Consider the following 26,283-nt stretch of genomic DNA (forward strand, 5'->3'; position numbering starts at 1 on the left):
TGCCGTGGGGGTTTGGGTGCGGTTGGGGGTGCCTGAGGTGCTGAGGTGGGGGTCCCTGAGGTGCTGGCATGGGGGGTTCTGGAATATTGGGGGTCCATGAGGTGCTGACTTGGGGGTTTTGGGTGTTGGGGATCCCTGAGGTGCTGAGATGGGGGATTTGGGGGTCCCTGAGGTGCTGATTTGGGGAATTCTGGGGTGTTGAGGGTCCTGGAGGTGCTGATTTAGGGGTCCCTGAGGTGCTGAGATGGGGGATTTTGGGGTATTGGGGTCCCTGAGGTGCTAAGATGGGGTCCCTGAGGTGCTGATTTGGGGAGTTCTGGCGTGCTGGGGGTCCCTGAGGTGCTGAGATGGGGGATTTTGGGGTGTTGGGGGTCCCAGAGATGGTGGCATGGGGGATTTTGGGGTGTTTGGGGTCCATGAGGTGCTAAGATGGGGTCCCTGAGGTGCTGATTTGGGGAGTTCTGGCGTGCTGGGGGTCCCTGAGGTGCTGAGATGGGGGATTTTGGGATATTGCAGGTCCGTGATGTGCTGACATGGGGGGTTTTGGGATATTGGGGGTCCCTGAGGTGCTGATTTGGGGGTTTTGGGGGTCTCTGAAGTGCTGACCTGGGGGTCCCGCAGCTGCTTCCAGGGGGGGTTCTGGGCACCCTGAGGGTTCTGGAAGTACCTCAGGGGTCCCAAAGGTGCTGCCAGGGGTCCCAGAGGTGCTGCTAGGGGGGGTCTTGGGCACCCTGGGGGTCCCAAAGGTGCTGCCAGGGATGTTCTGGGCACCCTGAGGGTCCCAAAGGTGCTGCCAGGGATCCCAGAGGTGCTGCCAGGGATGTTCTGGGCACCCTGAGGGTCCCAAAGGTGCTGCTGGGGGGGGTTCTGGGCACCCTGAGGGTCCCAAAGGTGCTGCCAGGGATCCCAGAGGTGCTGCCAGGGATGTTCTGGGCACCCTGGGGGTCCCAAAGGTGCTGCCAGGGATGTTCTGGGCACCCTGGGGGTCCCAAATTCCGATCTGGGGGGGGTTCTGGGCACCCTGGGGGTCCCACAGCCGCTTCCAGGCGTGTCCTGCTGCCTCCAATCCGAGCCTTGAAGCCCCCCAAGCCCCGAGCTCCCCCCCTGCAGACCCCCCAGGCTGTGTCCCCCCCAGGCCCCCAGGGTGACCCCGCTGTCCCCCAGGTGAGAAGATGACCGAGGAGGAGGTGGAGCAGCTGGTGGCCGGCCACGAGGACAGCAACGGCTGCATCAACTACGAAGGTGAGGCCCGGGGGTCCCGGGGGGATCCGGGGGGGTCCCGGGGGGGGTCACCCACAGCCCCACTCCCTCCCTGACCGTCATGTCTCGTTCCTTCCCCCCAGCCTTTGTGAGACACATCTTGTCAGGGTGACGCCGCAGGGGTAACGCCTCCCCCCGCCCCCTCCTCAAATTACTTCATTTTTTTCTTTTTTTTTTATTTCATTCCTTCTTTTTTTTCTTTTTTTTTTTTTTTCCCTCCCTGTGTTTTTTTTTTTTAAGGAAAAAAAACAAAAAAAAAAAAAAAAAGGCTGCCTGGTGCTGGTGCTGCTCTTGCCCCTCGGTGCAGCCCCCCGCCCCCGCATGCCCCTCTGCATGGAGCCCCCCCTGCGTGCCAGGGCTGGATTTGGGGAGGGGGCTGCAGGGTCCTCCCTGCGCTCTTCAGCCGTTTTCACTTTTGGTTTTTCCTGCCTCTCTCCGGGATTTGGGGTGGGTGGGCCAGCAGACCCCTCCTCATTTTTTTTCCCCCCCTTTTCTCTCCACAGAGCTGGTCCGGATGGTGCTGAGCGGATGAAGACCCCTCCCCATCATTGTGCCCCCCTCCCCTCATTTTCTACCCCCTCCTCACTCGATTTTGTGCCTTTTCCCTCATTTTTCTGTCGCCGCCACCTCCCCAAAGCCCCCCCCGAGCCCCCCCCTCAGCCCCACCGGCTAAATTATTGAATTATTGCTCCACAGCATCAAATAAAGGCTCAGAATGGGCGCTGTGCCCCCCCCGTGTGTGTGCCCCCACTTCCAGACACACCCAGCACCACCAGGCCTCTTCTTCCCGCCCCGGGGACTCGGAATTTTTCTTTTTATTGGTTTTTTAAAAAAAGAAACGAACAGAAAACAACAAAACAAAAACCAAAAAACAAAACAAAACCAAAAAAGGGATGATGATGATGATGAGGAGGAGGAAGAGGAGGAGCTGGGAGGGGAGGGCGAGGGGAGGGGAATGCCCATGTGCCAGGTGGGATCGGAGCAGTCTCATAAATAACCGGGGGGAGCAGCAGCGCGGCCCCCCCGGGAGACCAACACTTAAATAAAATCCGGGATAATCATAAAAAAATACCAAAGCTGGACGAAGAGGAGGAGGAAGGCGGGGAGGGGTGGGGAGGGTCCTTGGAGGAGCCTTGCGGGGCTGCTGCTGCCGCTGCTGCCGCCGGCCAGCGAGCCCGCCAGGCTCTGCGACGGCCCCGGCGGCGGCTGCTGCCCGGGGAACGGCACCGGGGCTGCGGGGAGAGCGCCGTGAGACCCCCGCCCGTGTCCGGGCACCCCTCAGTGCGGGGAGAGCGCCTGTGAGACCCCCGCCCTTATGGGGAAAGGGCACCCTGAGACCCCCTGCCCTTATCTGGGCACCCCTCAGTGTGGGCAGAGCACCGTGAGACCCCCGCCCGTGTCCGGACACCCCTCAGGGCTGGGGGGAGAGGGGACTGTGAGACCCCTGCCCTTGTCCAGGCACCCCTTGGGGCTGGGGAAATGGGGAGAGCACCCCTGAGACCCCCACCCATTCCCCCAGCCCTTGGCAGCAGGGACAGCACCAGTGACAGACCCCAACCCTGAGACCCCGCGACCGTGACACCCCCGCCCTTATGGGGAAAGGGCACCCTGAGACCCCCTGCCCTTATCTGGGCACCCCTCAGTGTGGGCAGAGCACCGTGAGACCCCCGCCCGTGTCCGGACACCCCTCAGGGCTGGGGGGAGAGGGGACTGTGAGACCCCTGCCCTTGTCCAGGCACCCCTTGGGGCTGGGGAAATGGGGAGAGCACCCCTGAGACCCCCACCCATTCCCCCAGCCCTTGGCAGCAGGGACAGCACCAGTGACAGACCCCAACCCTGAGACCCCCTGCAGGTGCTGGAAGTGCTGCTGCCGGGCGCGCATCTCGGCGTACTTCAGCTGCTCCATGTGGAACGCCTGGCGGTCGGCCAGCAGCTGCTGCCGCTGGTATTCCAGCTGGGAGGGATAAACCGAGGAGGGGTCAGCAGGGGGGTGTGAGGGGTGGGGACAGGCAGGTGACACCCTGCGGGCACTCACGGCCTCGCGCTCGCGGTCCATGATGGTCTCCAGCTCCTCGAAGTGCCGCAGTTTGATCTCCAGCTTCTTCATCTGCGTCTCCACCAGCAGCGCCACCAGGGATTTGATCTTGCGCTCCTCCACGGCCGCCAGGTGCTGCCGGGCGAGGACGGCACGGGTGACAAGTGACACCTGGCGTGTCCCTGCCCTGCTGCACGCCCAGCCCCGGGCCCGGGCCTCACCTTGGCCTTGACGGCAGCGGCGGCCAGCGCGGCGGCGGCGGCCGTGGACAGGTTGCCCTCGCCGATGTCCCGCTCCACCTTGGCCTTGCGCTCGGCCTCGGGCTCTGGGGGCTCCTTGGGCGCCTCATCCGGCCCTTCCTTCACCTCCTTCTCCTTCTCGGGCTCTCCTGTGGTTGGTGGGGCTGTGTGAGCAGTGCTGGGGGGCTCAGTGTCCCCCCCCAGCCCCGGCTGTCCCCTCAGGGTCCCTGCTCACCGGTGCTGTCACCGTCACCCTTGTCGGGCTCCTTCTCGCCCTCCGCCTCCTTGCCCTTCTCCTCCTCCTTCTTGGGGGTTTCCCCGGGTTTCTCCTTGGCCTCCTCCTCGGCGGTGCCATCCCGGGGTTCCTGGGGAAGGACCAGCCCCCGTGGGCACCCAAATTCTGCCCCGTTTGTCCCCCCACACCCCCAGACCCCTTTTACCTTCGCCTCCTTCTTCTCCTCGGCCGGCTGCGCCTCCGCCCGCGCCTCCTCGGCCCCGCTCTCCTCTGGGGACACAAACCCGGGCTCAGACCCTGGTGCCACCCCCCTAGACACCCCAGACCCCCTGCCCAGTCCCCTGGCAGCTCAGCCCCCTGTGATATCACCCCCCAGGGCCCCCAGACCCCCTGCCCGGTCCCCTGGCAGCTCAGCCCTCGGTGCCATCCCCCAGTTCCACCCGCCCTGAGCCCCTTCCCAGCCCCCCAGCAGCTCAGACCCCGGTTCCACCCCCCCAGACCCTCTGCCCAGACCCCTGGCGGCTCAGCCCTTGGTTTTATCCCCCCCCCAGACCCTCTTCCCCAGCCCGGCACCCCCAAGCCCCAAGACCCCCATTCCCGGCGCCCCCAGCCCCCAGCCCGGCCCCCGCCCCTCTGACCGATGCGCTCGGGCTCGTCCGAGGCGGTGCCGGCGATGCCGCTGCTCTCCAGCCCGAAGGCGGGGTCGGCCTTGCCCGTCACCTTGGCCGCCTCCTCCACCTTGCGCACGTGGGCCTCCACCAGCGCCGTGGGCACCTCCTCCTTCATCTTGGAGAACTCCTCTGCGGGCGGGATTCCTCAGTGGGACCCCCAGGGGGACCCCCAGGGCCAAGCCCGAGACCCCCAGCCCCGCACGTCCCGTGGGGGGCTCGGCCCGGCCCCTCTGGGCTGGAATGGCCATGGAATGTTCTGGAGGGTCCTTCCCACCCTCTGGGAGTTGTTGTGTGTCCCCAGAGGAATCTCCACGGGATTTGGGGGTCTCCCCGTGTTCCTCATCCCTCTCCCCGTCAGGCTCACCCCTGTAGGACATCCTGAAGGGCTCAGCCCTTCTCCCTGTCACAGCCTCCCCATTACCCTGTAGGGCTCATCATCCCTCACCCCAAATTCCTCATCCCATCTCCTACAGGATGATCCCATTACCCTGTAGGGCATCCTGTAGGGCTCAGCCCTTCTCCCTATCCCATTCCCCTATAGGAACCCCTATAGGGCTCATCCCCCCTCACCCCAAATTCCTCACACCATCTCCTACAGGATGATCTCATTACCCTGTAGGGCATCCTGTAGGGCTCAGCCCTTCTCGCTGTCCCATTCCCCTATAGGAACCCCTATAAGGCTCATCCCTCACCCCATATTCATCATCCCATAGGACTCACCCCACCCCTCCACAGTCCCTGTGCCCTCTCCATGTAGGACTCACCCTCTCCCCACATCCCCACATCCCTGTCCCCTCTCCCTATAGGATTCATTCCTCTTCCTATAGAACTCACCCTCTCCCCACATCCCTGTCCCCTCTCCCACATCCCCACAGTCCCTGACCCCTCTCCCTCATCCCCACATCCCTGTACCCCTCTCCCCACAGTCCCTGACCCCTCTCCCCACATCCCTGTACCCCTCTCCCCCCTCCCCACAGTCCCTGACCCCTCTCCCCACATCCCTGTACCCCTCTCCCCCCTCCCCACAGTCCCTCCTCTCCATGTAGGACGCACCCTCTCCCCACATCCCTGAGCCCTCTCCCCACACTCCCCATCCCCTTTCCCAACATCCCCACATCCCTGTCCCCTCTCCAACATCCCTGTCCCCTCTCCCTGCAGGACTCAGCCTCTCCCCACATCCCTGTCCCCACTCCCCACATCCCTGTACCCCTCTCCCCCATCCCCTCAATCCCTGACCCCTCTCCCCCATCCCCTCAATCCCTGACCCCTCTCCCCACATCCCTGTCCCCTCTCCCCACATCCCTGACCCCTCTCCCCACGTCCCTGTACCCCTCTCCCCCCCCACCCTGCCCTACCCAGAGCCGACTTGGCGGCGGCCGAGGCCACGCGCGGGTCCACCACGGAGGCCAGGAAGGCCACGGTGCTCATGACGGGGTTGCCCGACTGGCTGAAGGGGATGGGCTGGTAGGCCAGGGGCCCCAGCGAGGCCTCCGAGTCCTCCAGGTAGGGATCCTCAATGGGCAGGCGCAGGAAGTGCAGGATGCACTCGTCCTGCGTGCGGCTGCCCACGTGCTCCGACACCTTGTTCCAGTCGTCCTTGTACATCTCCAGGGCCTGCGGGGCGGGTCACAGGTCAGGCAGCCCTGGCCCCACATCCCCTGGCCCCATATCCCCTGGCCCCATTTCCTTGTCCCCATATCCCCTGTCCCCACATCCCCATTTCCTTGTCCCCATGCCCCCTGTCCTCACATTTCCTTGGGTCCCCACATGCCCTGTCCCCAATTCCTTGTCCCCACATCCCCTGTCCCTATTTCCCTGTCCCATCCACTCTCCCCATATCCCCTTGGGTCCCCACATCCCCTTTTGTCCCCACATCCCCTGTCTCCATTTCCCTGTCCCCACACCCCCATTTCCTTGTCCCCATGCCTCCTGTCCCCACATCCCCTTGGATCCCCACATCCCCTCCTGTCCCCACATCCCCTGTCCCCATTTCCCTGTCCCCACATCCCCTGTTCCCATACCCCCTGTTCCCAAATCCTCTATCCCCACACCTCCTGTTCCCATATCCTGTCCCCATTTCCCTGTCCCCACACCCCCTGCTATCCCCACATCCCCTGCTGTCCCCACACTCCCTCATGTCCCCACATCCCCTATCCCCACATCTCCTTGGGTCCCCATGTCCCCTGTCCCCTGCTGTCCCCACACCCCCTGCTGTCCCCTGTCCCCTGCTGTCCCCTGCTGTCCCCTCACCTCCAGCAGCAGCAGCGTCTCCTGCTCCGTCCACTCCCGCGTGGCGCTGGCGGCCGCTTTGCTCTGCGGGGAGGGGGGACATGGGGGGTGAGGGGGAAGGCCACGGTGCTCATGACGGGGTTGCCCGACTGGCTGAAGGGGATGGGCTGGTAGGCCAGGGGCCCCAGCGAGGCCTCCGAGTCCTCCAGGTAGGGATCCTCGATGGGCAGGCGCAGGAAGTGCAGGATGCACTCGTCCTGCGTGCGGCTGCCCACGTGCTCCGACACCTTGTTCCAGTCGTCCTTGTACATCTCCAGGGCCTGCGGGGCGGGTCACAGGTCAGGCAGCCCTGGCCCCACATCCCCTGGCCCCATATCCCCTGGCCCCATTTCCTTGTCCCCATATCCCCTGTCCCCACATCCCCATTTCCTTGTCCCCATGCCCCCTGTCCTCACATTTCCTTGGGTCCCCACATGCCCTGTCCCCAATTCCTTGTCCCCACATCCCCTGTCCCTATTTCCCTGTCCCATCCACTCTCCCCATATCCCCTTGGGTCCCCACATCCCCTTTTGTCCCCACATCCCCTGTCTCCATTTCCCTGTCCCCACACCCCCATTTCCTTGTCCCCATGCCTCCTGTCCCCACATCCCCTTGGATCCCCACATCCCCTCCTGTCCCCACATCCCCTGTCCCCATTTCCCTGTCCCCACATCCCCTGTTCCCATACCCCCTGTTCCCAAATCCTCTATCCCCACACCTCCTGTTCCCATATCCTGTCCCCATTTCCCTGTCCCCACACCCCCTGCTATCCCCACATCCCCTGCTGTCCCCACACTCCCTCATGTCCCCACATCCCCTATCCCGGGGCGGGGCCCGGGGGGTGCCCACCTTGGAGGGGACGTTCTTCTTGGTGTACATGTCGGTGCGGAGCCCGAAGTTCTGCATGTCCGCCGGCTTCTCCTTGCCCTTGTCCGGGAAGTTCAGCATCTGCTGCGAGGCCGAGCTGGGCTGCTGCAGGGGGGGACAGGGGACACGCTGGGCCGGGCCCGCGGGGTGGGACATCGCCGTGTCCCCTCCTCCCTGTGATCCCAGAGCATCATCACGGTGTCCCCATCATCACGGTGTCCCCATCACGGTGTCCCCATCACGGTGTCCCCATCACGGTGTCCCCCCCGCGTCCCTGCTCCCCCGGGGCAGGGCGGCATGCGAGGGGGAGGAGGGAAGGAGCCTTCCTCGGCCAGCGGCGCGGGGCACGGACCCCAAGGAGCCGCCTACCAGCTCCGGCTTGCCCTTCACCGTCTCGCTGACCAGCTCCTCCATCTCTTTGCTCTTGCGGCCCGTCTTGGCGTCGCCGTCGCTCTGCCGGCCCTGAGGCACGGATCGAAGCTGTGCATCCCCCACCCCCCGCCCCACCCCGCGCCCGGCCCCCGCGGGGACCGGGGGGCGGCAGGGGGGGGTCGCGGCTGGGCGCCCCCGGCACCCACCTGGGGCGTCTTGGGCTGCAGCGGCACCAGCCCCGAGGGCGTGTCGGCCAGCACGTGGAAGTGCGAGGTGGGCGGGGGGCCCATGGGGGTGGGCCGGCTCTCGGCGTCCACCTGGTAGTTGATGAGACCCCACTGCTCCAGGAAGGCGTGGACCCTGCGGGGAGAGGGGGTCAGAGCCCGCCGGAGCGGCACGGGCAGCGTGGTGTGACACTGAGCACCCCCTGTGCCACTGGTATTGGACAGCCATCAGTGCCAGGGTGACACTGATCGCCCCTGTGCCATGGCACGGGCAGTGTGGTGTGACACTGAGCACCCCCTGTGCCACTGGCACTGGGGTCAGAGCCTGCCAGACCAGTGGGGTGTGACACTGAGCACCCCTGTGCCACTGGTATTGGACAGCCATCAGTGCCAGGGTGACGCTGATCGCCCCTGTGCCATGGCACAGGCAGTGTGGTGTGACACTGAGCACCCCTGTGCCACGGGACTGGACAGCCACCAGTGCCAGGGTGACAATGAGCACCCCTGTGCCACAGGACTGGGCAACCATCAGTGCCAGGGTGACAATGACCACCCCTGTGACATGGCACTGGACCCCTACCAGTGCTAGGGTGACACTGACCACTCCCCTGTCCCAGTGCCAGGGTGACACTGACCACCCCATGACCACTGGAATTGGACAGCCACCAGTGCCAGGGTGACACTGACCACGCCATGACCACTGGAATTGGACACCCATGAGTGCCAGGGTGACACTGACCACCCCTGTGCCACTGGAATTGGACAGCCACCAGTGGCAGGGTGCCACCCCTGTGGTGTGGACCCCGCAACAGCATTGGCTCTAGACTCCTGCCACCCCATCATGGTGCCAAAGTCATCCCCCTGCCAGCCCTGGGGTGCCACACTGACCACTCAGCACTGTGACAAGCTGACCCCTGGCACCACCAGGGCACCACACTGACCCCTGGCAGCACCAGGGTGCCACACTGACCCTCAGCCCCACCAGCACCAGCCCCTGTCAGGATTGGGGTGCCAATCCAACCCCCAAACACAATGAGCACCAGACCCCTGGCACCACCAGGGTGCCACACTGACCCTCCACAAGCACCAGCCCCCTGTCAGGACTGGGGTGCCAATCCAACCCCCAAACACCAGGATCACAGGGCCCCTGGCAGCACCAGGGTGCCACACTGACCCTCAGCCCCACCAGCACCAGCCCCTGTCAGGATTGGGGTGCCAATCCAACCCCCCAGGAGCACCAGACCCCTGCCAGCCCACAGGTGCCAATCCAACCCCCAAACACCAGGATCACGGGCTGCCTGGCAGCACCAGGGTGCCAATCCAACCCCCAAACACCAGGATCACGGGCTGCCTGGCAGCACCAGGGTGCCAATCCAACCCCCAAACACCAGGATCGCGGGGCCCCTGCCAGCCCACAGGTGCCAATCCAACCCCCAAACACCAGGATCACGGGCTCCCTGCCAGCACACAGGTGCCACCCCAGCCCCGTGCCAGACCCACCGCATGATGGCACAGACGTCCCCGGCCAGGTTGCGCCGGCAGGCTGTGGAGGTCAGGTACTCCTGCGGGTTCAGCCGGTACGTGTCGATCATGAAGTTCCGGTATGCCAGGTATCTGTGGGGGGCACGGGGGGCTCAGCGCCGGGCATGGCCCCGGGGGGCTGCGGGCAGGCACGGACAGGGGGTTTGGCCTCACATTTCGGGGGTCTTGGATTTGTTTTTGCCGTTGAAGAACTCGGGCAGGGCGCGGCGCTCGATGGCGTGGACGCTGCGGGAGGAGAGGCTCGGGGAGGGCTCTGGGAGCAGCCTCCTCATCCTCAGGGGATGAAGGGCAGCTCGGGAGCCCCCCGGCTGTACCTGTTGTAGTCGAACCAGGCGGCGTAGCTGGGGATGATGATGTGGTGGGTCTGCTCTGTCACGTTGTCCTCGTGCAGGTCAGGGTTCTTGGCCTGCTCCCCTTTGCTGCCGGTGCCGTTCTCCTCCTCGTCCTGCCCCACACAGCAGCACCCCATGGGCAAAGAGACCCCCTTCAGCGCCCTTCATCATCCTCACCCACAGCAGGATGAGACCAAGGGCCCCGGCTGCAGCCTCAGGGGTGAGGGGAAGGGCAGAAAAGCGCGTTTTTGTACCCAAAAGTGGGACAAGGAATGAGAGAGAACCAGGTGATCATCAAGAACACCTTCCCTGGGCTCACCTTGCCAGCCGTCTCCATGCTCTCATCTTCCTGCTCATCTGGAAGGGAGGACAGGGGTGGGTTTGGGCACTGCCAGGCCGGGGGTCCCGGGGCTCTGCTGTGGCTCCTCAGACTCACCCAGGTCTGTCATGGTGCCCCCCTTGACGGGCGCCGACTCCGAGTCCTTCTTGGTGTTCACTGCGGGGGCAAAGTGGTGCTGAGCACCCCGAGGACCCCTCCCACACTGTGGGGACCCCAGAGGGTGGCTGCTGCCCCCCACACTGACCTGTTTTGGGCAGGGTCACCTCCTCCACGTTGGGGACGGGCGAGGGCTCGTCCATGTCCTTGGTCAGGTCCTCCTGCTCCTCCTCGCGGTGCCCGCGCTTGGATTTGTTATAGGGGGTGGAGGGTCTGCCAAGGGAGAGAACCCCCATCACTACTGACCCCAGGGCTGAACTGCCCCACCCCCAGAGCCCCCAAACCCCCCAGCTCACCCCTTCTTCGCATTCTTCTTCTTGGCCTCAGGGGTGGGCGAGGGCGAGGGCGAGCGCTTCCTCTTCTTGTAGTTACCCCCCTTCTTGTCCCGCCGGTCCGAGTCGGGGCTGTTCACCTGGGGGGCAGCACGGGGGTCCAGCTGAGCAGGGTGAGACCCCCAGGACCCCTCCCCGAGGGGCTCTGAGCTGGCTCTGACCTCGTCTGTCAGTGTCTTGGCCGAGATCTTCTTCCTGCGGGTGACGGGGCTCTTCTCGTCCGTCACCTCGTAATCCTCCTCGTTCATCCACTCGTTGAAGGTGTCCGTGTCCAGGATCCACTTGGCGTGGACCTGCCGGGCAGGAGAGTGGCTGGGTCAGGCCAAGGAGGGGGGCTCCAGGTGCCCCCCAAACCCGGGGGTCTCCCCTGTACCTTCCGGGGCTTCTCCGGTGTCGGGGGATCCTCCACGGACGCCTCGATCTCGCTGGCCGGGATCCAGGTGTCATAGCTGGGGGGGGATAGGGTTAGAGTGGCACCCACAGGGATTTGGGGGGACAGAGGGGGTCCCCGAAATCTTCATCCCCCTCTCACCTGTCGGGGTAGTACCCCCAGTGCAGCAGCACCTGCTTGTCACGCTTCATGACGGGCCGGACCCACTCCTCTGCAGGACACACGGACAGGCTGGGCTGGGCACGGATCCTCGGGATCCTGCAGCCCTCTGTGCCCCCCAAAACCCCCCTCCTGCACCCCCCGGAGCCCCCTCAAACTCCCCCACCCCCAGGGATCCCCCAAAACCCCCTCCTGCACCCACCTTCCTCTGGATCTTCCAGCCCCCCATGGCCCCCCAAAAAGCCCCTCCTGCACCCACCTTCCTCTGCCCCTCCTGGAGCCCCCCATAACTCCCCAGAGCCCCCTGTGACCCCCCCAGACTCCCCCCCTGCACCCACCTTCCTCTGCCCCCCTGGAGCCCCCTGAGACCCCCCAAAAAGCCCCTCCTGCCCCCACCTTCCTCCAGGTTCCCGGGCACGGGGCAGACGATGTGGGACGCGTTGCTCTTGTCCTCGGTCACGGTGCCCTGTGACAGCCAGGGCATGAACCCAGGGTTAAATACCGGGATGAGCCCCCCGCTGTGCCCCCCACCCTGGCACTGCCACCCACCTGGTGCCTCTTGACGATGTCCTTGAGCTTCCCCAGCAGTTTGGGCTCGATCTCCTGGTGCAGGAAGATGTTGGGCCGAGCCAGGCAGTTGTTCTGAGGAGAAAGAGAAGGAGAAGAGCAGAGCTGTGAATTGAGGAGGGGGGAAACACGGTGGGGAGGGGGTCCCGGGGTGGGGGCTGTGGGCTCTTACCTGCACCAGGGATTTCTCGATGGTCATGAACATCTCCACATTGCGGTCCATGCGCGAGGGATTCTGGAAATCGAAACGCCGCCTTATTGGAAGAAAAGAGCGACTCTCATGAAAGCCACAGCTCAGGTCTCCTCGTCAGCACCCCGAATTTGGGGAGGGGGGCGAGTGGGACACGTGTCTGGACCCCATCAGGGTGCACAGTGACAGAGGGGGGACACGTCCCAGCGCCTGTTTGCTCTGGGGGTGACAGCCCCACAACCGCCCCACCCCGGGCACCCCCACCCGAGGCCACCCCTGGAGGGGACCCCCACCCCTGCCCGCCCCGGGGACCCCCCCAGGACCCCCAGCCCGAGGGGTGCAGGTGGGTGCTCACCATCCTTGGTCGCTCTTGAATTTATAGGCGGCTGCCAGGATGTGGCACAGGGCTCCCCCCGCCTTGAAATCCAGGAAGCATTTGATCTGCAACGGGAGAGGGGTCAGGGGGACAGGGACAGGGCCCTGCTGGGGGACATCTCCTCCTCGGGGGGACGTCCCCTTGTTGGGGTGACATGCCCATCTCTGAGTGACATCCCCTTCTCTGGGTGATGTCCCCTTGTTAGGCAGCCATCTCCTTTTTGGGGTGCCATCCCCATGTTTAGGTGACATCCCCATGTCTGGATGACATCCCCATGTTTAGGTGACATCCCCATGTCTGGATGACATCCCCATGTTTAGGTGACATCCCCTTCTCTGGGTGATGTCCCCTTGTTAGGCAGCCATCTCCTTTTTGGGGTGCCATCCCCATGTTTAGGTGACATCCCCATGTTTAGGTGACATCCCCATGTCTGGATGACATCCCCATGTTTAGGTGACATCCCCATGCCTAAGTGCCATCCCCTTGCCAGGGTGCCATCCCCTTGCCAGGGTGCCATCCCCTTGTTGGTGTGCCATCTCCATATTTCCTTGACATCCTATTTTCTGGGTGACTTCCCCATGTCTGGGTGACATCCCCTTGCTGGGGTGCCATCCCCATGTTTAGGCGACATCCCCATCTCTGAGTGACATCCCCACGTGTGGGTGTCACCCTCTCACAGGGTGCCATCCCCTCCCTAGGGTGACATCCCCTTGTCCAGTTGTCCCATCCCTATCTGTGGGTGACATCCCCATCTGTGGGTGACATCCCCATCTCAGGGTGCCACCCCCTTGTCAAGGTGACATTTCCTTGTCAGGGTGACGTCCCCTCATTGGGGTGCCATCCCCTTTTTTGGGTCCCATCCCCTCTCCCAGGTGCCACCTCCTTGGGACTCTGTCCCCAAGCTGGGATGGGGTCCCTGCAGTGTTGTAGCACTGTCCCCAGTTGGGGACCTGTCCCTGTGTGGGGACACTGTCCCCAGGTCCTTGGGGGCTGTCCTGGGGACCCTGGGGCAGTGTCCCCTTGGCATTCTGTCCCTGCTGTGCTCTGTCCCTGTGTGGGGACACTGTCCCCAGGTCCTTTGGGGTTGTCCTGGGGTCTTTGGGACAGTGTCCCCTGGCTGAGGCCCTGTCCCAGATTTGGGGTGTCCCCTTTTGGGACACTGCTCCTGGCAGGGCGCTGTCCCTGCCGTGCTCTGTCCCTGTGTGGGGACATTGTCCCCTGGTCCTTGGGGACAGTTCCCAGCAGGATGGTGTCCCAGGGTCCCTGTCACTGTCCCAGGCCATGTCCCTGACCAGGGCACTGTCACTGGCTGCTGTCCATGGTCAGCTGCTGTCCCCGAGCCACCCAACTGCTAAATGGTGTCACCAGGGCCACATCCCTGAGGCTCTGGGCGCTGTCCCTGCTCAGGGTCGTGTCCCCAATTCACTGGGGCTGTCCCCAGGTCTTTGGGGACATTAGGGACATGTCCCCAGGGCTGTCCCCCTGTCTCTGGGGCACTGTCCCTGCTCAGGACCCTGTCCCTGGTCATCGCTGTCCTTGTCCCCTTTGCACTGGGGCTCTGCCCCACGGTTTTGGGGTGCTGGTCCTGCATTTTTGGGAAGCTGTCCCCATTCAGGCCTTGTCCCCACCTCACTGGGACCTTGTCCCTGGGTGCTGTCCCCAAGTTCTGGGGTTCCGTTCCTGAGTGCTCACATGCTGTCCCTGGCTATTGGGGTGCTGTCCCCACTCAGGGCACTGTCCCCTGTTCTTTGGGGCCTTTTTTGGGGGCTCTGGGGCCTCGTTCCCACTGAGCTTTGTCCCCAGGTTTTTGGGGTGCTGCCCGTGGGTCACTGGGGCCTTGTCCCAGGGTCATCAGGGCCATGTCCCCAAATCCCTGGGGCTCTGTCCCTGGGCACTGGGGTGCTGTCCCCAGGTCTTTGAGCTCTGTCCCTGCTCAGGGTCCTGTCCCCAGCCAGCAGGGCCCTGTCCCCAGGTCTTTAGGCTCTGTCCCTGGGCATTGAGGGGACATCCTGAGTACTGGGACGCCTTCCCTGGATATCGGGGTGCTGTCCCTAATCTGGGCTTTGTCCTCTCTTCTTTGGGGCTCCTCCCTGGATCTCCAGGACCCCATCCCAGGGCCATCCCCACACCTCTGGGACACCATCCCTGCTCTGAGCCCACCAGGGCCATGTCCCCAGCCCTGTGAGCTGCTGTCCCCACGTCTTTGGGGTGCTCTCCTCAATCTGGGCTTTGTCCCCCATTCTTCCAGGCTCTTCCTCAGCAATCCCAGGGCCACGAGGGACACCTTTGGGACACTGTCCCCGCTCAGAGCCTTGTCCCTGCTCATCAGGGCCATTGTCCCCAGCCCTGTGAGCTGCTGTCCCCACGTCTTTGGGGTGCTCTCCTCAATCTGGGCTTTGTCCCCCATTCTTCCAGGCTCTTCCCCACCTCACCCAGAACCACGAGGGACAATCCCTGCACCTCTGGGGCACTGTCCCCGCTCAGAGCCTTGTCCCCGTGTCCCCCACACGCCCCGAGGGGTCCCGCCCGCGGTGTCCCCGCGTCCCCCGGTGTCCCCCCGCGGCTCTCACCGGCAGCTTGGTGAGGGGCGCGTTGCTGACGTGCTTGCCGAACACCTCCTCCTGGAACTGCAGCAGCTGCACCACCAGGCTCGACAGCGACTTGTTGGTGGGGGGCTCGGCCTGGATGTACTGCGGGGCCGGGGGCTCAGCGCGGCCGCCGGGGCCGCTGAGGGGAGGGGGGGGCGCGATGGCGGCGGCGACGGCGCCGTGACAGGCCGGGCCCGGCGGGGCGGGCGGCGGCGGCCGCGCGGGCTCCGCGGACCTACCTTCTTGTAGTTCTTGCCGAGCCAGAGCCGCACGTTGTCGAACTGGCTGACGGTGTCCGAGGCCTCGTAGTACTTGACGTTGGGGCCGCCGTCCTTCTTCCGCACCGCCATCTTGAGCGGCCCTGCCGGCCCCGCGCCGCCACCGCCGCCGCTCGTGTCCCCGCTCCCGCCGTCCCCCTCCCGCTGTCCCCGCTCCCGCTGGCTGTTCCCGATCCCGGTGTCCCCGCTCCCGCTGGCTGTCCCCGCTCCCGGTGGCCGTCACCGGCCCCGGCCGCTTTTACGGCCCCGCCGCCCCCTTTGGTGCGCTCCCGTTCCCGCACCGCCGCTCCCGCCGCCCCCGCTGCCGCCCCCTGGCGGTGCCGCTCCCGCGCCGCCGCCTGCGCCGCTCCCGCCCCGGTGTCGCCGGTGCCGGTCGATGTTCCCGCTCCCGCCCGGTGTTACCGGGGCCGGTCGATGTTCCCGCTCCCGCCCCGGTGTTACCGGGGCCGGTCAGTGTTCCCGCTCCCGCCCCGGTGTTACCGGTGCCGGTCAGTGTTCCCGCTCCCGCCCCGGTGTCGCCGGTGCCGGTCGATGTTCCCGCTCCCGCACCGCCACCCCCGATCGTTGTTCACGACCCCGATCGTTGTTCACGACCCCGATCGCTGCTCCCGGCCCCGCCGCCCCCGTTGTACCGCCCGCCGCGCCCGCCACCGCCTCCTGCCGGTCCCGTTCCCGCCGTTCCCGCTGTGCCCCGGGCGCCGTTCCCGGCCCCGAGCCCCGTTCCGGGCCCCGAGCTCCCGCTCCACCGCCCGTTGTGGGTCCCGCTGCCCCCGGGCGCCGTTCCCGGCCCCGCCGCCCGCAAGCGCGACAAGAGAGAAATGGGTTCAAATCGCAGGAGATTGGGTCTAGACGGGGTATTGGGAGGGAATTCCTCCTGGAGAAGGTGAGGAATGGCTTCCCCAGAGCTGCCCCATCCCTGGAGGTGTTGCAGGCCGGGCTGGACGGGGCTTGGAGCAGCCTGGAACGGGGGAAGGCGGGGGTGGAAAGGGATGAGCCCCGGAGGGAGCGCCGGAACGGCACCGGGCACCGAGCACCGGGCACTGAGCACCAAACCGGGCACCGAGCACTGGGCACCGGGCCTTGAGCACCAAACTGGGCATTGAGCACCGCGCACCGGGCACCGGATAACGAGCACCGGGCACCGAGCACCAGGCACTGAGCACCAGGCCGAGCACCGAGCACCGGGCCCCGGATCTTGAGCACCAAGCCGTGCACCGTGCATTTTGCACCAAACCGGGCACCGAGCACCAGGCACTGAGCACCAGGCCGAGCACCGAGCACCGGGCCCCGGATCTTGAGCACCAAGCCGTGCACCGTGCATTTTGCACCAAACCGGGCACCGAGCACCGGGCCCCGGGCCTTGAGCACCGGGCCTTGAGCACCACGCCGTGCCCGGTGTCCGGTGCATTTTGCACCAAACCGGGCACCGGGCACCGGGCACCGGGCGGGGCGGGGCCGGGAGCGGCGGCGGGGCCGGGTCTATGCAGAGCGCGGCGGACGGAGGCGCGAGAGTCACGGTGGCCGAGTGGTTAAGGCGTTGGACTCGAAATCCAATGGGGTTTCCCCGCACAGGTTCGAATCCTGTCCGTGACGCGACGCTCGCTTTTTGCTGCTGGGGGACACGCGTGAGCTCCTCCGTTAACGGCGAGCACACCGGGTACCGGCTCTTTTAATGGCGGGAGCACCATAGATTCCCCAAGGTACGGTAGCGGCTCTTTTAAGGGCGCGAACACCGGGGATGACTCACACTCAGCCTCCGGTAACGGTTGTTTTAACCGCGGGAGCATCACGGAGCTTCCCGCCCGCTGGTACCGGCTCCTTTAAGGGCGGGAACACCGGGGAACACACACCCGCAGCCTCCGGTACCGACTCTTTTAAGGGCGGGAACACACACCCGCAGCCTCCGGTACCGGCTGCTTTAACGGCGGAGACATCGGGGATGACACACCCTCCGCCTCCGGTACCGGTTCCTTTAACGGCAGGAGGATCGGAGAGTCCCCAAGCTCCGGTACCGGCTCTTTAAGGGGTGGGAACAACGGGGAATCCCCTAAAATCCCGGCTCCTTTAGGGGTGGGAGCAGTCGGGACCCCCCAAAACCCGGTACCGACTCTTTTAGGGGTGGGAACAATGGGGCACCCCCTCTAATCCCGGCTCTTTTTGGGGTGGGAGCAGCAGGGACCCCCCCCAAGTTCCAGTCCCAGCTCATTTTGGGGTGGGAACAATGGGGCACGCCCTCTAATCCCGGCTCTTTTTGGGGTGGGAGCAGCAGGGACCCCCTCTCCCCAGTCCCAGCCCCAATCCCAGCTCTTTTTGGGGTGGGACCACTGGGGACCCCCCTCTATTCTCTGACCTTTTTTAAGGGCAGAAGTGGGGACCCCACTCTGGACCCAGCTCTTTTTGGGGTGGGAGCAGCAGGGACCCCCTCTCCCCCGTCCCAGCCCCAATCCCAGCTCTTTTTGGGGTGGGAGCAGCAGGGACCCCCTCTCCCCCGTCCCAGCCCCAATCCCAGCTCTTTTTGGGGTGGGAGCAGCAGGGACCCCCTCTCCCCCGTCCCAGCCCCAATCCCAGCTCTTTTTGGGGTGGGAGCAGCAGGGACCCCCTCTCCCCCGTCCCAGCCCCAATCCCAGCTCTTTTTGGGGTGGGAGCAGCAGGGACCCCCTCTCCCCCGTCCCAGCCCCAATCCCAGCTCTTTTTGGGGTGGGAGCAGCAGGGACCCCCTCTCCCCCGTCCCAGCCCCAATCCCAGCTCTTTTTGGGGTGGGAGCAGTCAGGACCCCCCTCTATTCTCTGACCTTTTTTAAGGGCAGAAGTGGGGACCCCACTCTGGTCCCAGCTCTTTTAGGGGGGGGGACCCCCCATTCCCAGCTCCTTTTGGGGTGGGAGCAGTCAGGACCCCCCTCTATTCTCTGACCTTTTTTAAGGGCAGAAGTGGGGACCCCACTCTGGTCCCAGCTCTTTTAGGGGTGGGGACCCCCCATTCCCAGCTCCTTTTGGGGTGGGGACCCCCCAGTCCCAGTCCCAGCTCTTTTAGGGGTGGGGACCCCCCAGTTCCATTCCCACCTCTTTTTGGGGTGGGGACCCCCCATTCCCAGCTCCTTTTGGGGTGGGAGCAGTCGGAACCCCCCTCTATTCTCTGCCCTTTTTTAAGGGCAGAAGTGGGGACCCCTCTCTGGCCCCAGCTCTTTTTGGGGTGGGAGCAGTCGGAACCCCCCTCTATTCTCTGCCCTTTTTTAAGGGCAGAAGTGGGGACCCCTCTCTGGCCCCAGCTCTTTTTGGGGTGGGAGCAGTCGGAACCCCCCTCTATTCTCTGCCCTTTTTTAAGGGCAGAAGTGGGGACCCCACTCTGGACCCAGCTCTTTTTGGGGTGGGGACCCCCAAGTTCCATTCCCAGCTCTTTTTGGGGTGGGGACCCCCCAGTCCCAGCTCTTTTTGGGGTGGGAGCAGTCGGGACCCCCCTCTATTCTCTTTTTTAAGGGCAGAAGTGGGGACCCCACTCTGGTCCCTGCTCTTTTAGGGGTGGGAACAAGGGGGACAGCTTCATCCTTTTTGGGGAGCACATCTGGGGGGCTTTGGGGCAGGGGAAACCCCCCAGGACCCTCGGCCACCCCCATTCCCTCCCAGGAGTGACATTTATTGATCCCCCCAACATGGGGAGAACAGCCCCAAACCCACCCATTTTTACCCCAAGACTGAGCCCCCCGACACGGGGAGGGTTTTGGGGTGCAGGAGGAGACCCCCAAAAAGGGGATAAAGCAACCAGAATTCTGTTTATTGATCACTTCAATCCTGCCTCCCGCCGGATCTGCCGGGACCGACACCGGAGGAGAAACAATGGTAAAAAAAAAAAAATCAAAATAAATGCAAATAAATTAAATTCCCAACGAGTCCCACAGCCTCAGGCCAGAGGGGCCTGCCCAGGGTACTTGGAAAATCAAATAAAAAGGGGGAGTAAAAATAAGAAAAAGTCAAAAAAAAAAACAGAACCACAATCACGAGTGTCTGGAAAAATAACACCAAGGGTGGAGAAAGCAGAGCCAAAAATGGACTGGGAGGAGGTGGGAGATGATCCCAGGGAATGGGGCATGCACGAAGTGAGGGGCACAGGAGGGTCCCCAAGGCCAAGGACCCCTCACAGGAGGGTCCCCAAGGCCAAGGACCCCTCACTCCAGGCTTGGGGACACCAGGCCAGGTGGAAATTGCAGAGGATGGAGCTTGCTGGGCAGCAGGGCTGGGATTTGGGGGACCCCCGAGGGGTCTGGCAGTGCCTGGAGCCCCCACTCCTCCTCTCCTTGAAATGGCCGAGCTGGGTTCCTCACGGGTCCAATCAAGGGGGAACCCCAAAAATCTGAGTCCAAGAAGCCCCCAGTGTCCTGAGGTGGATTTTTTCCACAACTCCAAAAATCCAAGTCCAGGAAACCCCCATTGTCCTGAGGTGGATTTTTTTCACAACCCCAAAAATCCAAGTCCAAGAAACCCCCATTGTCCCGAGGATTTTTTTTGGGATCGCCACGCCATGATCAAAAATCACAACCCCTAAAAATCCAACTCCAGGAAACCCCCGCCATCCTGAGGTGGTGGAACCAGTGATTTTTCTCATATCTCCTCCATGCCATGGGGGAAAATCACAAACCCTAAAAGTCCAGGAACCCCCTGACACCCCAAGGTGGATTTTGTTTAGATCTCCTCCACTCCATGAGCAAAAAACCCAAGTCCAGGACACCCCTGCCATCCCAAAGTGGATTTTTTTTTATATCCTCCACGCCATGAGGGAAAATCACAAACCCTAAAAGTCCAGGAAACCCCTGCTGTCCCTAGGTGGATTTTTTTTGGATCTCCTCCATACCATGAGCAAAAAACCCAATTCCAGCAAACCCCTGCCATCCCAAGGTGGATTTTTCTCAGATCTCCTCCACTCCATGACCAAAAAAACCCAATTCCAGCAAACCCCTGCCATCCCAAGGTGGATTTTTTTGGATCTCCTCCATGCCATGAGGGAAAAACCCAAGTCCAGGAACCCCTGCCATCCCAAAGTGGATTTTTCTCAGATCTCCTCCACTCCATGACCAAAAAAACCCAATTCCAGGAAACCCCTGCTGTCCCAAGATGGATTTTTTTTGGATCTCCTCCATACCATGAGCAAAAAACCCAATTCCAGGAACCCCCTGCCATCCCAAGGTGGATTTTTCTCAGATCTCCTCCACTCCATGACCAAAAAAACCCAATTCCAGCAAACCCCTGCCATCCCAAGGTGGATTTTTTTGGATCTCCTCCATGCCATGAGGGAAAAACCCAAGTCCAGGAACCCCTGCCATCCCAAAGTGGATTTTTGGATCTCCTCCATGCCATGAGGGAAAAAGTCCAGGACACCCCTGCCATCCCAAAGTGGATTTTTCTCAGATCTCCTCCACTCCATGACCAAAAAAACCCAATTCCAGGAAACCCCTGCTGTCCCAAGATGGATTTTTTTTGGATCTCCTCCATACCATGAGCAAAAAACCCAATTCCAGGAAACCCCTGCCATCCCAAGGTGGATTTTTCTCAGATCTCCTCCACTCCATGACCAAAAAAACCCAATTCTGGGACACCCCTGCCATCCCAAGATGGATTTTTTTTTTTATCTCCCCCATACCATGAGCAAAAATCCCAAGTCCAGGAACCCCTGCCATCCCAAAGTGGATTTTTTTCACATCTCCATGCCATGAGGGAAAAAGTCCAGGACACCCCTGCCATCCCAAGGTGGATTTTGTTTAGATCTCCTCCATGCCATGAGGGAAAAAGTCCAGGACACCCCTGCCATCCCAAGATGGATTTTTCTCAGATCTCCTCCACTCCATGACCAAAAAAACCCAATTCCAGCAAACCCCTGCCATCCCAAGGTGGATTTTTCTCAGATCTTAATGGGGTCAGGGAGGGGGTGGGATCGTGGATTAATGGGGGTTCAGTCAGCTCAAGACACTCAGAGGGGTCAGGGATGGGGGTTTGGGGTGGGATTGTGGGGATTCAGTCAGCTTAGAGGGTATAATGGGGTCAGGGAGAGCGGTTTGGGGTGGGATTGTGGGGGTTCAGGACACTCAGAGGGGTCAGGGATGGGGTGGGATCGTGGATTTGTGGGGGGTTCGCCCACCTGAGAGGGCATTATGGGGTCAGGGATGGGGTGGGATCATGGATTTGTGGGGGTTCAACCACTTTAGGGGGCATAATGGAGTCAGGGATGGGGGTCTGGGGTGGGATTGTGGGGGTTCACCCACCTTAGAGGGCATAATGGGGTCAGGGAGGGGGTGGGATCGTGGATTAATGGGGGTTCAGTCAGCTCAAGACACTCAGAGGGGTCAGGGATGGGGGTTTGGGGTGGGATTGTGGGGGTTCACCCAGCTTAGGGGGCATAATGGGGTCAAAGATGGGGGTTTGGAGTGGGATTTTGGGGGTTAACACACCTGGGAGGACACGCGCGGCTCAGGGATGGGGTTTTGGGGTGGGATTGGGGGGGTCAGCCAGCTCAAAAAACAACAAATTTCCCTCAAAAAATTACCAATTCCTATTCACCCACCTTAGGGGGCATTATGGGGTCAGGGATGGGGGTTTGGAGTGGGATTTTGGGGGTTAACACACCTGGGAGGACACGCGCGGCTCAGGGATGGGGTTTTGGGGTGGGATTGGGGGGGTCAGCCAGCTCAAAAAACAACAAATTTCCCTCAAAAAATTACCAATTCCTCCCCAAAACCTACAAATTTCCCTCAAAAATTGATTAATTTCCCTAAGAAAATGACAAATTTCCCTCAGAAAATGACCAATTTCCCCCAAAAAACAACAAAAATCCTTCAAAAAAACCCCCAAAACCTACACATTTCCCTCAAAAATAAACAAATTTCCCTCAAAAATCGATTAATTTCCCTCAAAATCCGATGAATTTCCCTCAAAAATGACGAATTTCCATCAAAAAATTAAAAATTCCCCTCCAAAACCTACAAATTTCCCTCAAAAATCAATGCATTTCCCTCAAAAAATTAAAAGTTCCCCTCCAAAACCTACAAATTTCCCTCGAAAATCGATGAATTTCCCTCAAAAATTGATTAATTTCCCTGAAAAACCAACAAATTTCCCTCAAAAATCAATGCATTTCCCTCAAAAAATTAAAAATTGCCCTCCAAAACCTACAAATTTCCCTCAAAAATCGATAAATTTCCCTCAAAAATCGATGAATTTCCCTCAAAAATTGATGACTTTCCCTGAAAAGCCAACAAATTTCCCTCAAAAATCAATGCATTTCCCTCAAAAAAATAAAAATTCCCCTCCAAAACCTACAAATTTCCCTCGAAAATCGATAAATTTCCCTCAAAAAATTAAAAATTGCCCTCCAAAACCTACACATTCCCCTCAAAAAATGACGAATTTCCCTCAGAAAGAAAGGAATTTCCCTCGAAAAACAGCAGCTTTCCCTCAGAAACGCCGCACTCACTCCAGGATCTCGTTGTACTCGATGGTCTCCTCCAGGTTCTGCAGGTTGGGGTTGACGCTGCGGATCGCCCTCATGTAGGCCTTGAGCAGCTGGATGTCCCTCTTCTGCCAAGGCAGGGAAAAATGGGATTTAGAATAGAAAAAAACACTTTTTTTTTCCTTTTTTGATGGGGATTTTGGTGTCCAAGCACCAAAAAGTGACCCTTGTTTTTTCCCATATTTTGGCGCCCAACAACCCAAACCTGCCCCGTGCTTTTCACCCTTTTTTTAACATTACAAAGATAATAAATGCAAATATAAATTAAAACTTCAAATGAAGACTTTAGAACTTATTACAACAATAAATAATAATTACTACCAGGTTTAACTTATATCCCTTAAATAAATCAGATCTTTTACAACATTAAAAATTACTGCGGAGCCACACTCAACCCACCGCTCCCCTCAGCACATTTCTTCCTGTATTTTTGGGGATTTTTAAAGGATTTTTTTTGGATTTTGGGATTTCTGGAGTCCCCGGTGTGGCCCAGCTCATTCCCACAGAGCCACACTCACCCAACACCTTCCCCTCATTACATTTTTTCCTGGTTTTTGGGGATTTTTTGATTTCTGGAGCCCCCACTGTGGCCCGATCAACCCCTGCAGAGCCACACTCAACACCTCCCCACAGCCCTTTTTTTTAATATTTTTGGGGGGATTTTTTTATTATTTTGGGATTTCTGGAGCCCACAGCATGACCCAGCCCAATCCCACAGACTCACACTCAGCCCACACCTTCTCCCAGTCGTTTCTCCTCCTTTTTTTTTTGGGATTTTGGCTTCCAACACCCCAAATCTGCCTTTTCCCAGCCGAATCCTGGAGTTCAACCAACCCCTGCAGAGCCACACTCAGCCCACACCTTCCCCTCATTGCATTTCTCCTGGTTTTTGGGGGATTTCTTTGAGAATGTTTTATTATTTTGGGATTTGCAGAGCCCCCAGCATGGCCTAACCCAATCCCACAGACCCACACTCAGCTCACACCTTCCCCCAGCCACTTCTCCCCCATTTTTTTTGGGGATTTTGGCTCCCACCACCCCAAACCTGCCCTCCCCAGCCCCCTCCAGGTGCTGCTGCCCACCTGCTCGGCCAGCCCAATCAACTCACACCTCCTCACAACCTTTTTTTGGGGACCTTTTTTTGAGATTTTGGGATTTCTAGAGCACCCAGCATGGCCCAGCCCATTCCCACAGTGCCACACCTTCCCCCAGTCACTTTTTTGCCCTTTTTTTTTTGGGATTTCGGCCCCCACCACCCCAAACCTGCCCTCCAGGTGCTGCTGCCCACCTGCTCTGCCAGCTGGTGCTTGTGCTCGGCCGAGGTTTTCTCCAGCTCGGCGATCCTCGTCTGCTGCTGCTGCACCACCGAGCGCAGGTGCTTGATGCAGTTGTGGTTGGGCAGCTCGTCCTTGGGCATCTCCAACCTGCCAGGAGCCAGGAAAGAAGGTGGAGACCCCAAATTAGGGGGGTTTGCACCTTCCAGAGGTGTGGAAAGACGGGGAGGGGTCTGAGTGGCAGGCTGGGGGAGGATTTGGGGATTTTTTTTTCTTTGCTGCCTTCCTGAGCAGTTCTAAAGGCTGACAGGCCTTTCCAGGAGGGAATTCCTGCTGATGGCCACCCTGTCCCTGTCCTGGAGGTGTGCCATCCCAGGGCCCTTCCTGTGCCCATCTTGGTGCCATCCTGTGCCCATCCCAGTGCCCATTCCTGTGCTCTTCCCAGGGCCATTCCATGTCCGTCCCCCATCCTGTGTCCATCCCAGTGCCCATCCGGTTTGCACCTTCCAGAGGTGTGGAAAGACGGGGAGGGGTCTGAGTGGCAGGCTGGGGGAGGATTTGGGGATTTTTTTTTCTTTGCTGCCTTCCTGAGCAGTTCTAAAGGCTGACAGGCCTTTCCAGGAGGGAATTCCTGCTGATGGCCACCCTGTCCCTGTCCTGGAGGTGTGCCATCCCAGGGCCCTTCCTGTGCCCATCCTGGTGCCATCCTGTGCCCATCCCAGAGCCCATTTCTGTGCCCATCCTGGTGCAATCCTGTGTCCATCCCAAGGCCATTCCTGTGTCCATCCCAGTGCCCATCCTGTGCCTGTTCTATGTGTCCATCCCCATCCTATGCCCATCCCCACCCCATGTCCATCCCACTGCCCATCTTGTGTCCATCCCCACCCCATGTCCGTCCCAGTGCCCATTCCTGTGCCCATCCCAGAGCCATCCTCATTCTGTGTCCATCCCATGTCCACCCTGCGTCCATTCCAGGGTCACCCAGTGCCCATCCCATGTCCACCCCCGGGCCATCCCGTGTCCATCCCCATCCCGTGTCCACCCCAGTGCCCATCCCGTGTCCATCCCCATCCTATGACCATCCCCACCCCAGTGCCCATCCCGTGTCCATCCCTACCCCAGGACCATTCCGTGTCCACCCCAGTGCCCATCCTGATTCCATCCTATGTCCATCCTGTGTCCATCCCAGTGCCCATCCTGATGCCATCCTATGTCCACCCCAGTGCCCACCCCATGTCCATCCCACTGCCCTTCTCATGTCCATCCCAGTGCCCATCCCGTGTCCATCCCAGTGCCCATTCTGATGCCATCCTATGTCCATCCCAGTGCCCATCCTGTGCCTGTTCTATGTGTCCATCCCCATCCTATGACCATCCCCACCCCAGTGCCCATCCCATGTCCACCCCAGTGCCCATCCCGAGTCCACCCCATCCCAAGATGGGCTGGGGGAACCCACAGGATGGGGTGGGGGAACCCCAGGATGGGGTGGGGGAACCCCCAGGATGGGGTGGAGGAACCCCCAGGATGGAATGGGGAAACCCCCCCAGGATGGGGTGGAGGAACCCCCGGGATGGGGGAACCTCAGGGATGGGGTGGAGGAACCCCGGGATGGGGTGGGGAACCCCCAGGATGGGCTGGGGAAACCCCCCCAGGATGGGGTGGAGGAACCCCCAGGATGGGGTGGGGGAACCCCGCGATGGGGTGGAGGGACCCCCAGAGCCAAGATGGAACCAATCCCCAGAACAACCCCCAGTGCCACCTCCACTCCTTCCCCAGGATGGGGGATCCCTCACCTGTCCTGACCCCTCCCCTGTGACCTCTCACCTGTGCTGACCCCCACCTGAGCTGACCCCCACCTGAGCTGCTCAAACCCTTCCCAGGACCCCCCACACCCCATCCCAACACCCCCGAGCCCAGAACCACCACCAGATCCCACTGTGGTGCCCACCTGGGTCCTACCTGCACCCACCATGTCCCAGCTGGGTCATACCTGTACCCACCATGTCCCAGCTGGGTCCTACCTGCACGCCACCATGTCCCACCCTGGTGCCCAGGAGGGTCCCACCTGCACCCACCATGTCCCAGGTGGGACCCAC

General features: G+C 61.4%; 3 protein-coding genes and 1 non-coding gene across 4 annotated transcripts in view; 2 read left to right on the plus strand and 2 right to left on the minus strand.

Moving 5' to 3' along the window:
- Nucleotides 1-1,993, plus strand: part of LOC120505362 (collagen alpha-1(III) chain-like) — a 6,708-nt gene extending 4,715 nt beyond the window's left edge. Inside the window, exons 5-6 of the mRNA XM_039715750.1 lie at nt 1,165-1,242; nt 1,764-1,993. Of these exons, the coding sequence (XP_039571684.1) occupies nt 1,165-1,242; nt 1,764-1,792 (107 nt within the window). The 3' untranslated portion in view covers nt 1,793-1,993. The remainder of the gene's footprint in view (nt 1-1,164; nt 1,243-1,763) is intronic.
- Nucleotides 1,994-2,538: 545 nt separating this feature from the next.
- Nucleotides 2,539-15,697, minus strand: SMARCC2 (SWI/SNF related, matrix associated, actin dependent regulator of chromatin subfamily c member 2). Its single transcript, XM_039715751.1, has 28 exons — nt 15,384-15,697; nt 15,127-15,246; nt 12,536-12,621; nt 12,163-12,244; nt 11,973-12,065; nt 11,820-11,889; nt 11,406-11,475; nt 11,247-11,322; nt 11,035-11,166; nt 10,838-10,953; nt 10,630-10,754; nt 10,482-10,541; nt 10,365-10,402; nt 10,028-10,158; nt 9,867-9,938; nt 9,672-9,785; nt 8,154-8,307; nt 7,945-8,037; nt 7,558-7,680; nt 6,691-6,753; nt 5,796-6,054; nt 4,408-4,569; nt 3,975-4,039; nt 3,770-3,899; nt 3,517-3,683; nt 3,296-3,430; nt 3,096-3,214; nt 2,539-2,572 (listed from the first exon to the last, which is right to left on the minus strand). The coding sequence occupies exons 1-28, from the start codon at nt 15,492-15,494 to the stop codon at nt 2,539-2,541; spliced, it is 3,000 nt and encodes a 999-aa protein (XP_039571685.1). The 5' UTR covers nt 15,495-15,697.
- A 1,236-nt stretch (nt 15,698-16,933) lies between these two features.
- TRNAS-CGA lies at nt 16,934-17,015 on the plus strand. The gene has a single exon. It is a non-coding gene; the product is annotated as a tRNA-Ser (tRNA).
- A 4,611-nt stretch (nt 17,016-21,626) lies between these two features.
- On the minus strand, nt 21,627-24,637 carry LOC120505364 (E3 ubiquitin-protein ligase NRDP1-like). The gene is made up of 3 exons (XM_039715752.1): nt 24,202-24,637; nt 22,878-22,981; nt 21,627-21,669 (listed from the first exon to the last, which is right to left on the minus strand). The coding sequence occupies exons 1-3, from the start codon at nt 24,328-24,330 to the stop codon at nt 21,627-21,629; spliced, it is 276 nt and encodes a 91-aa protein (XP_039571686.1). The 5' UTR covers nt 24,331-24,637.
- Nucleotides 24,638-26,283: the final 1,646 nt, after the last annotated feature.

The sequence above is a fragment of the Passer montanus genome, unplaced genomic scaffold (genome assembly GCF_014805655.1).
Source record: "Passer montanus isolate IOZ18808 unplaced genomic scaffold, ASM1480565v1 scaffold348, whole genome shotgun sequence".
In the NCBI taxonomy this organism is placed as follows: Eukaryota; Metazoa; Chordata; class Aves; order Passeriformes; family Passeridae; genus Passer; species Passer montanus.

Bases quoted from the DNA above. Each gene is read 5' to 3' on its own strand.
- LOC120505364 (XM_039715752.1), bottom strand. From the start codon at position 24,330: ATGCCCAAGGACGAGCTGCCCAACCACAACTGCATCAAGCACCTGCGC. The intron at 22,982-24,201 runs GTGGGCAGCAGC...CTGCCTTGGCAG, and splicing joins AGCACCAGCTGGCAGAGCAG to AAGAGGGACATCCAGCTGCT. The intron at 21,670-22,877 runs GTGAGTGCGGCG...ATGCCCTCTAAG, and splicing joins GAGTACAACGAGATCCTGGA to GTGGGTGAACCCCCACAATC.
- SMARCC2 (XM_039715751.1), bottom strand. From the start codon at position 15,494: ATGGCGGTGCGGAAGAAGGACGGCGGCCCCAACGTCAAGTACTACGAG. The intron at 11,323-11,405 runs GTGAGAGGGGGA...ATCCCCCCCCAG, and splicing joins TGGGGGTACTACCCCGACAG to CTATGACACCTGGATCCCGG. The intron at 6,754-7,557 runs GTGGGCACCCCC...CCCTCCCCGCAG, and splicing joins AGAAGAACGTCCCCTCCAAG to AGCAAAGCGGCCGCCAGCGC.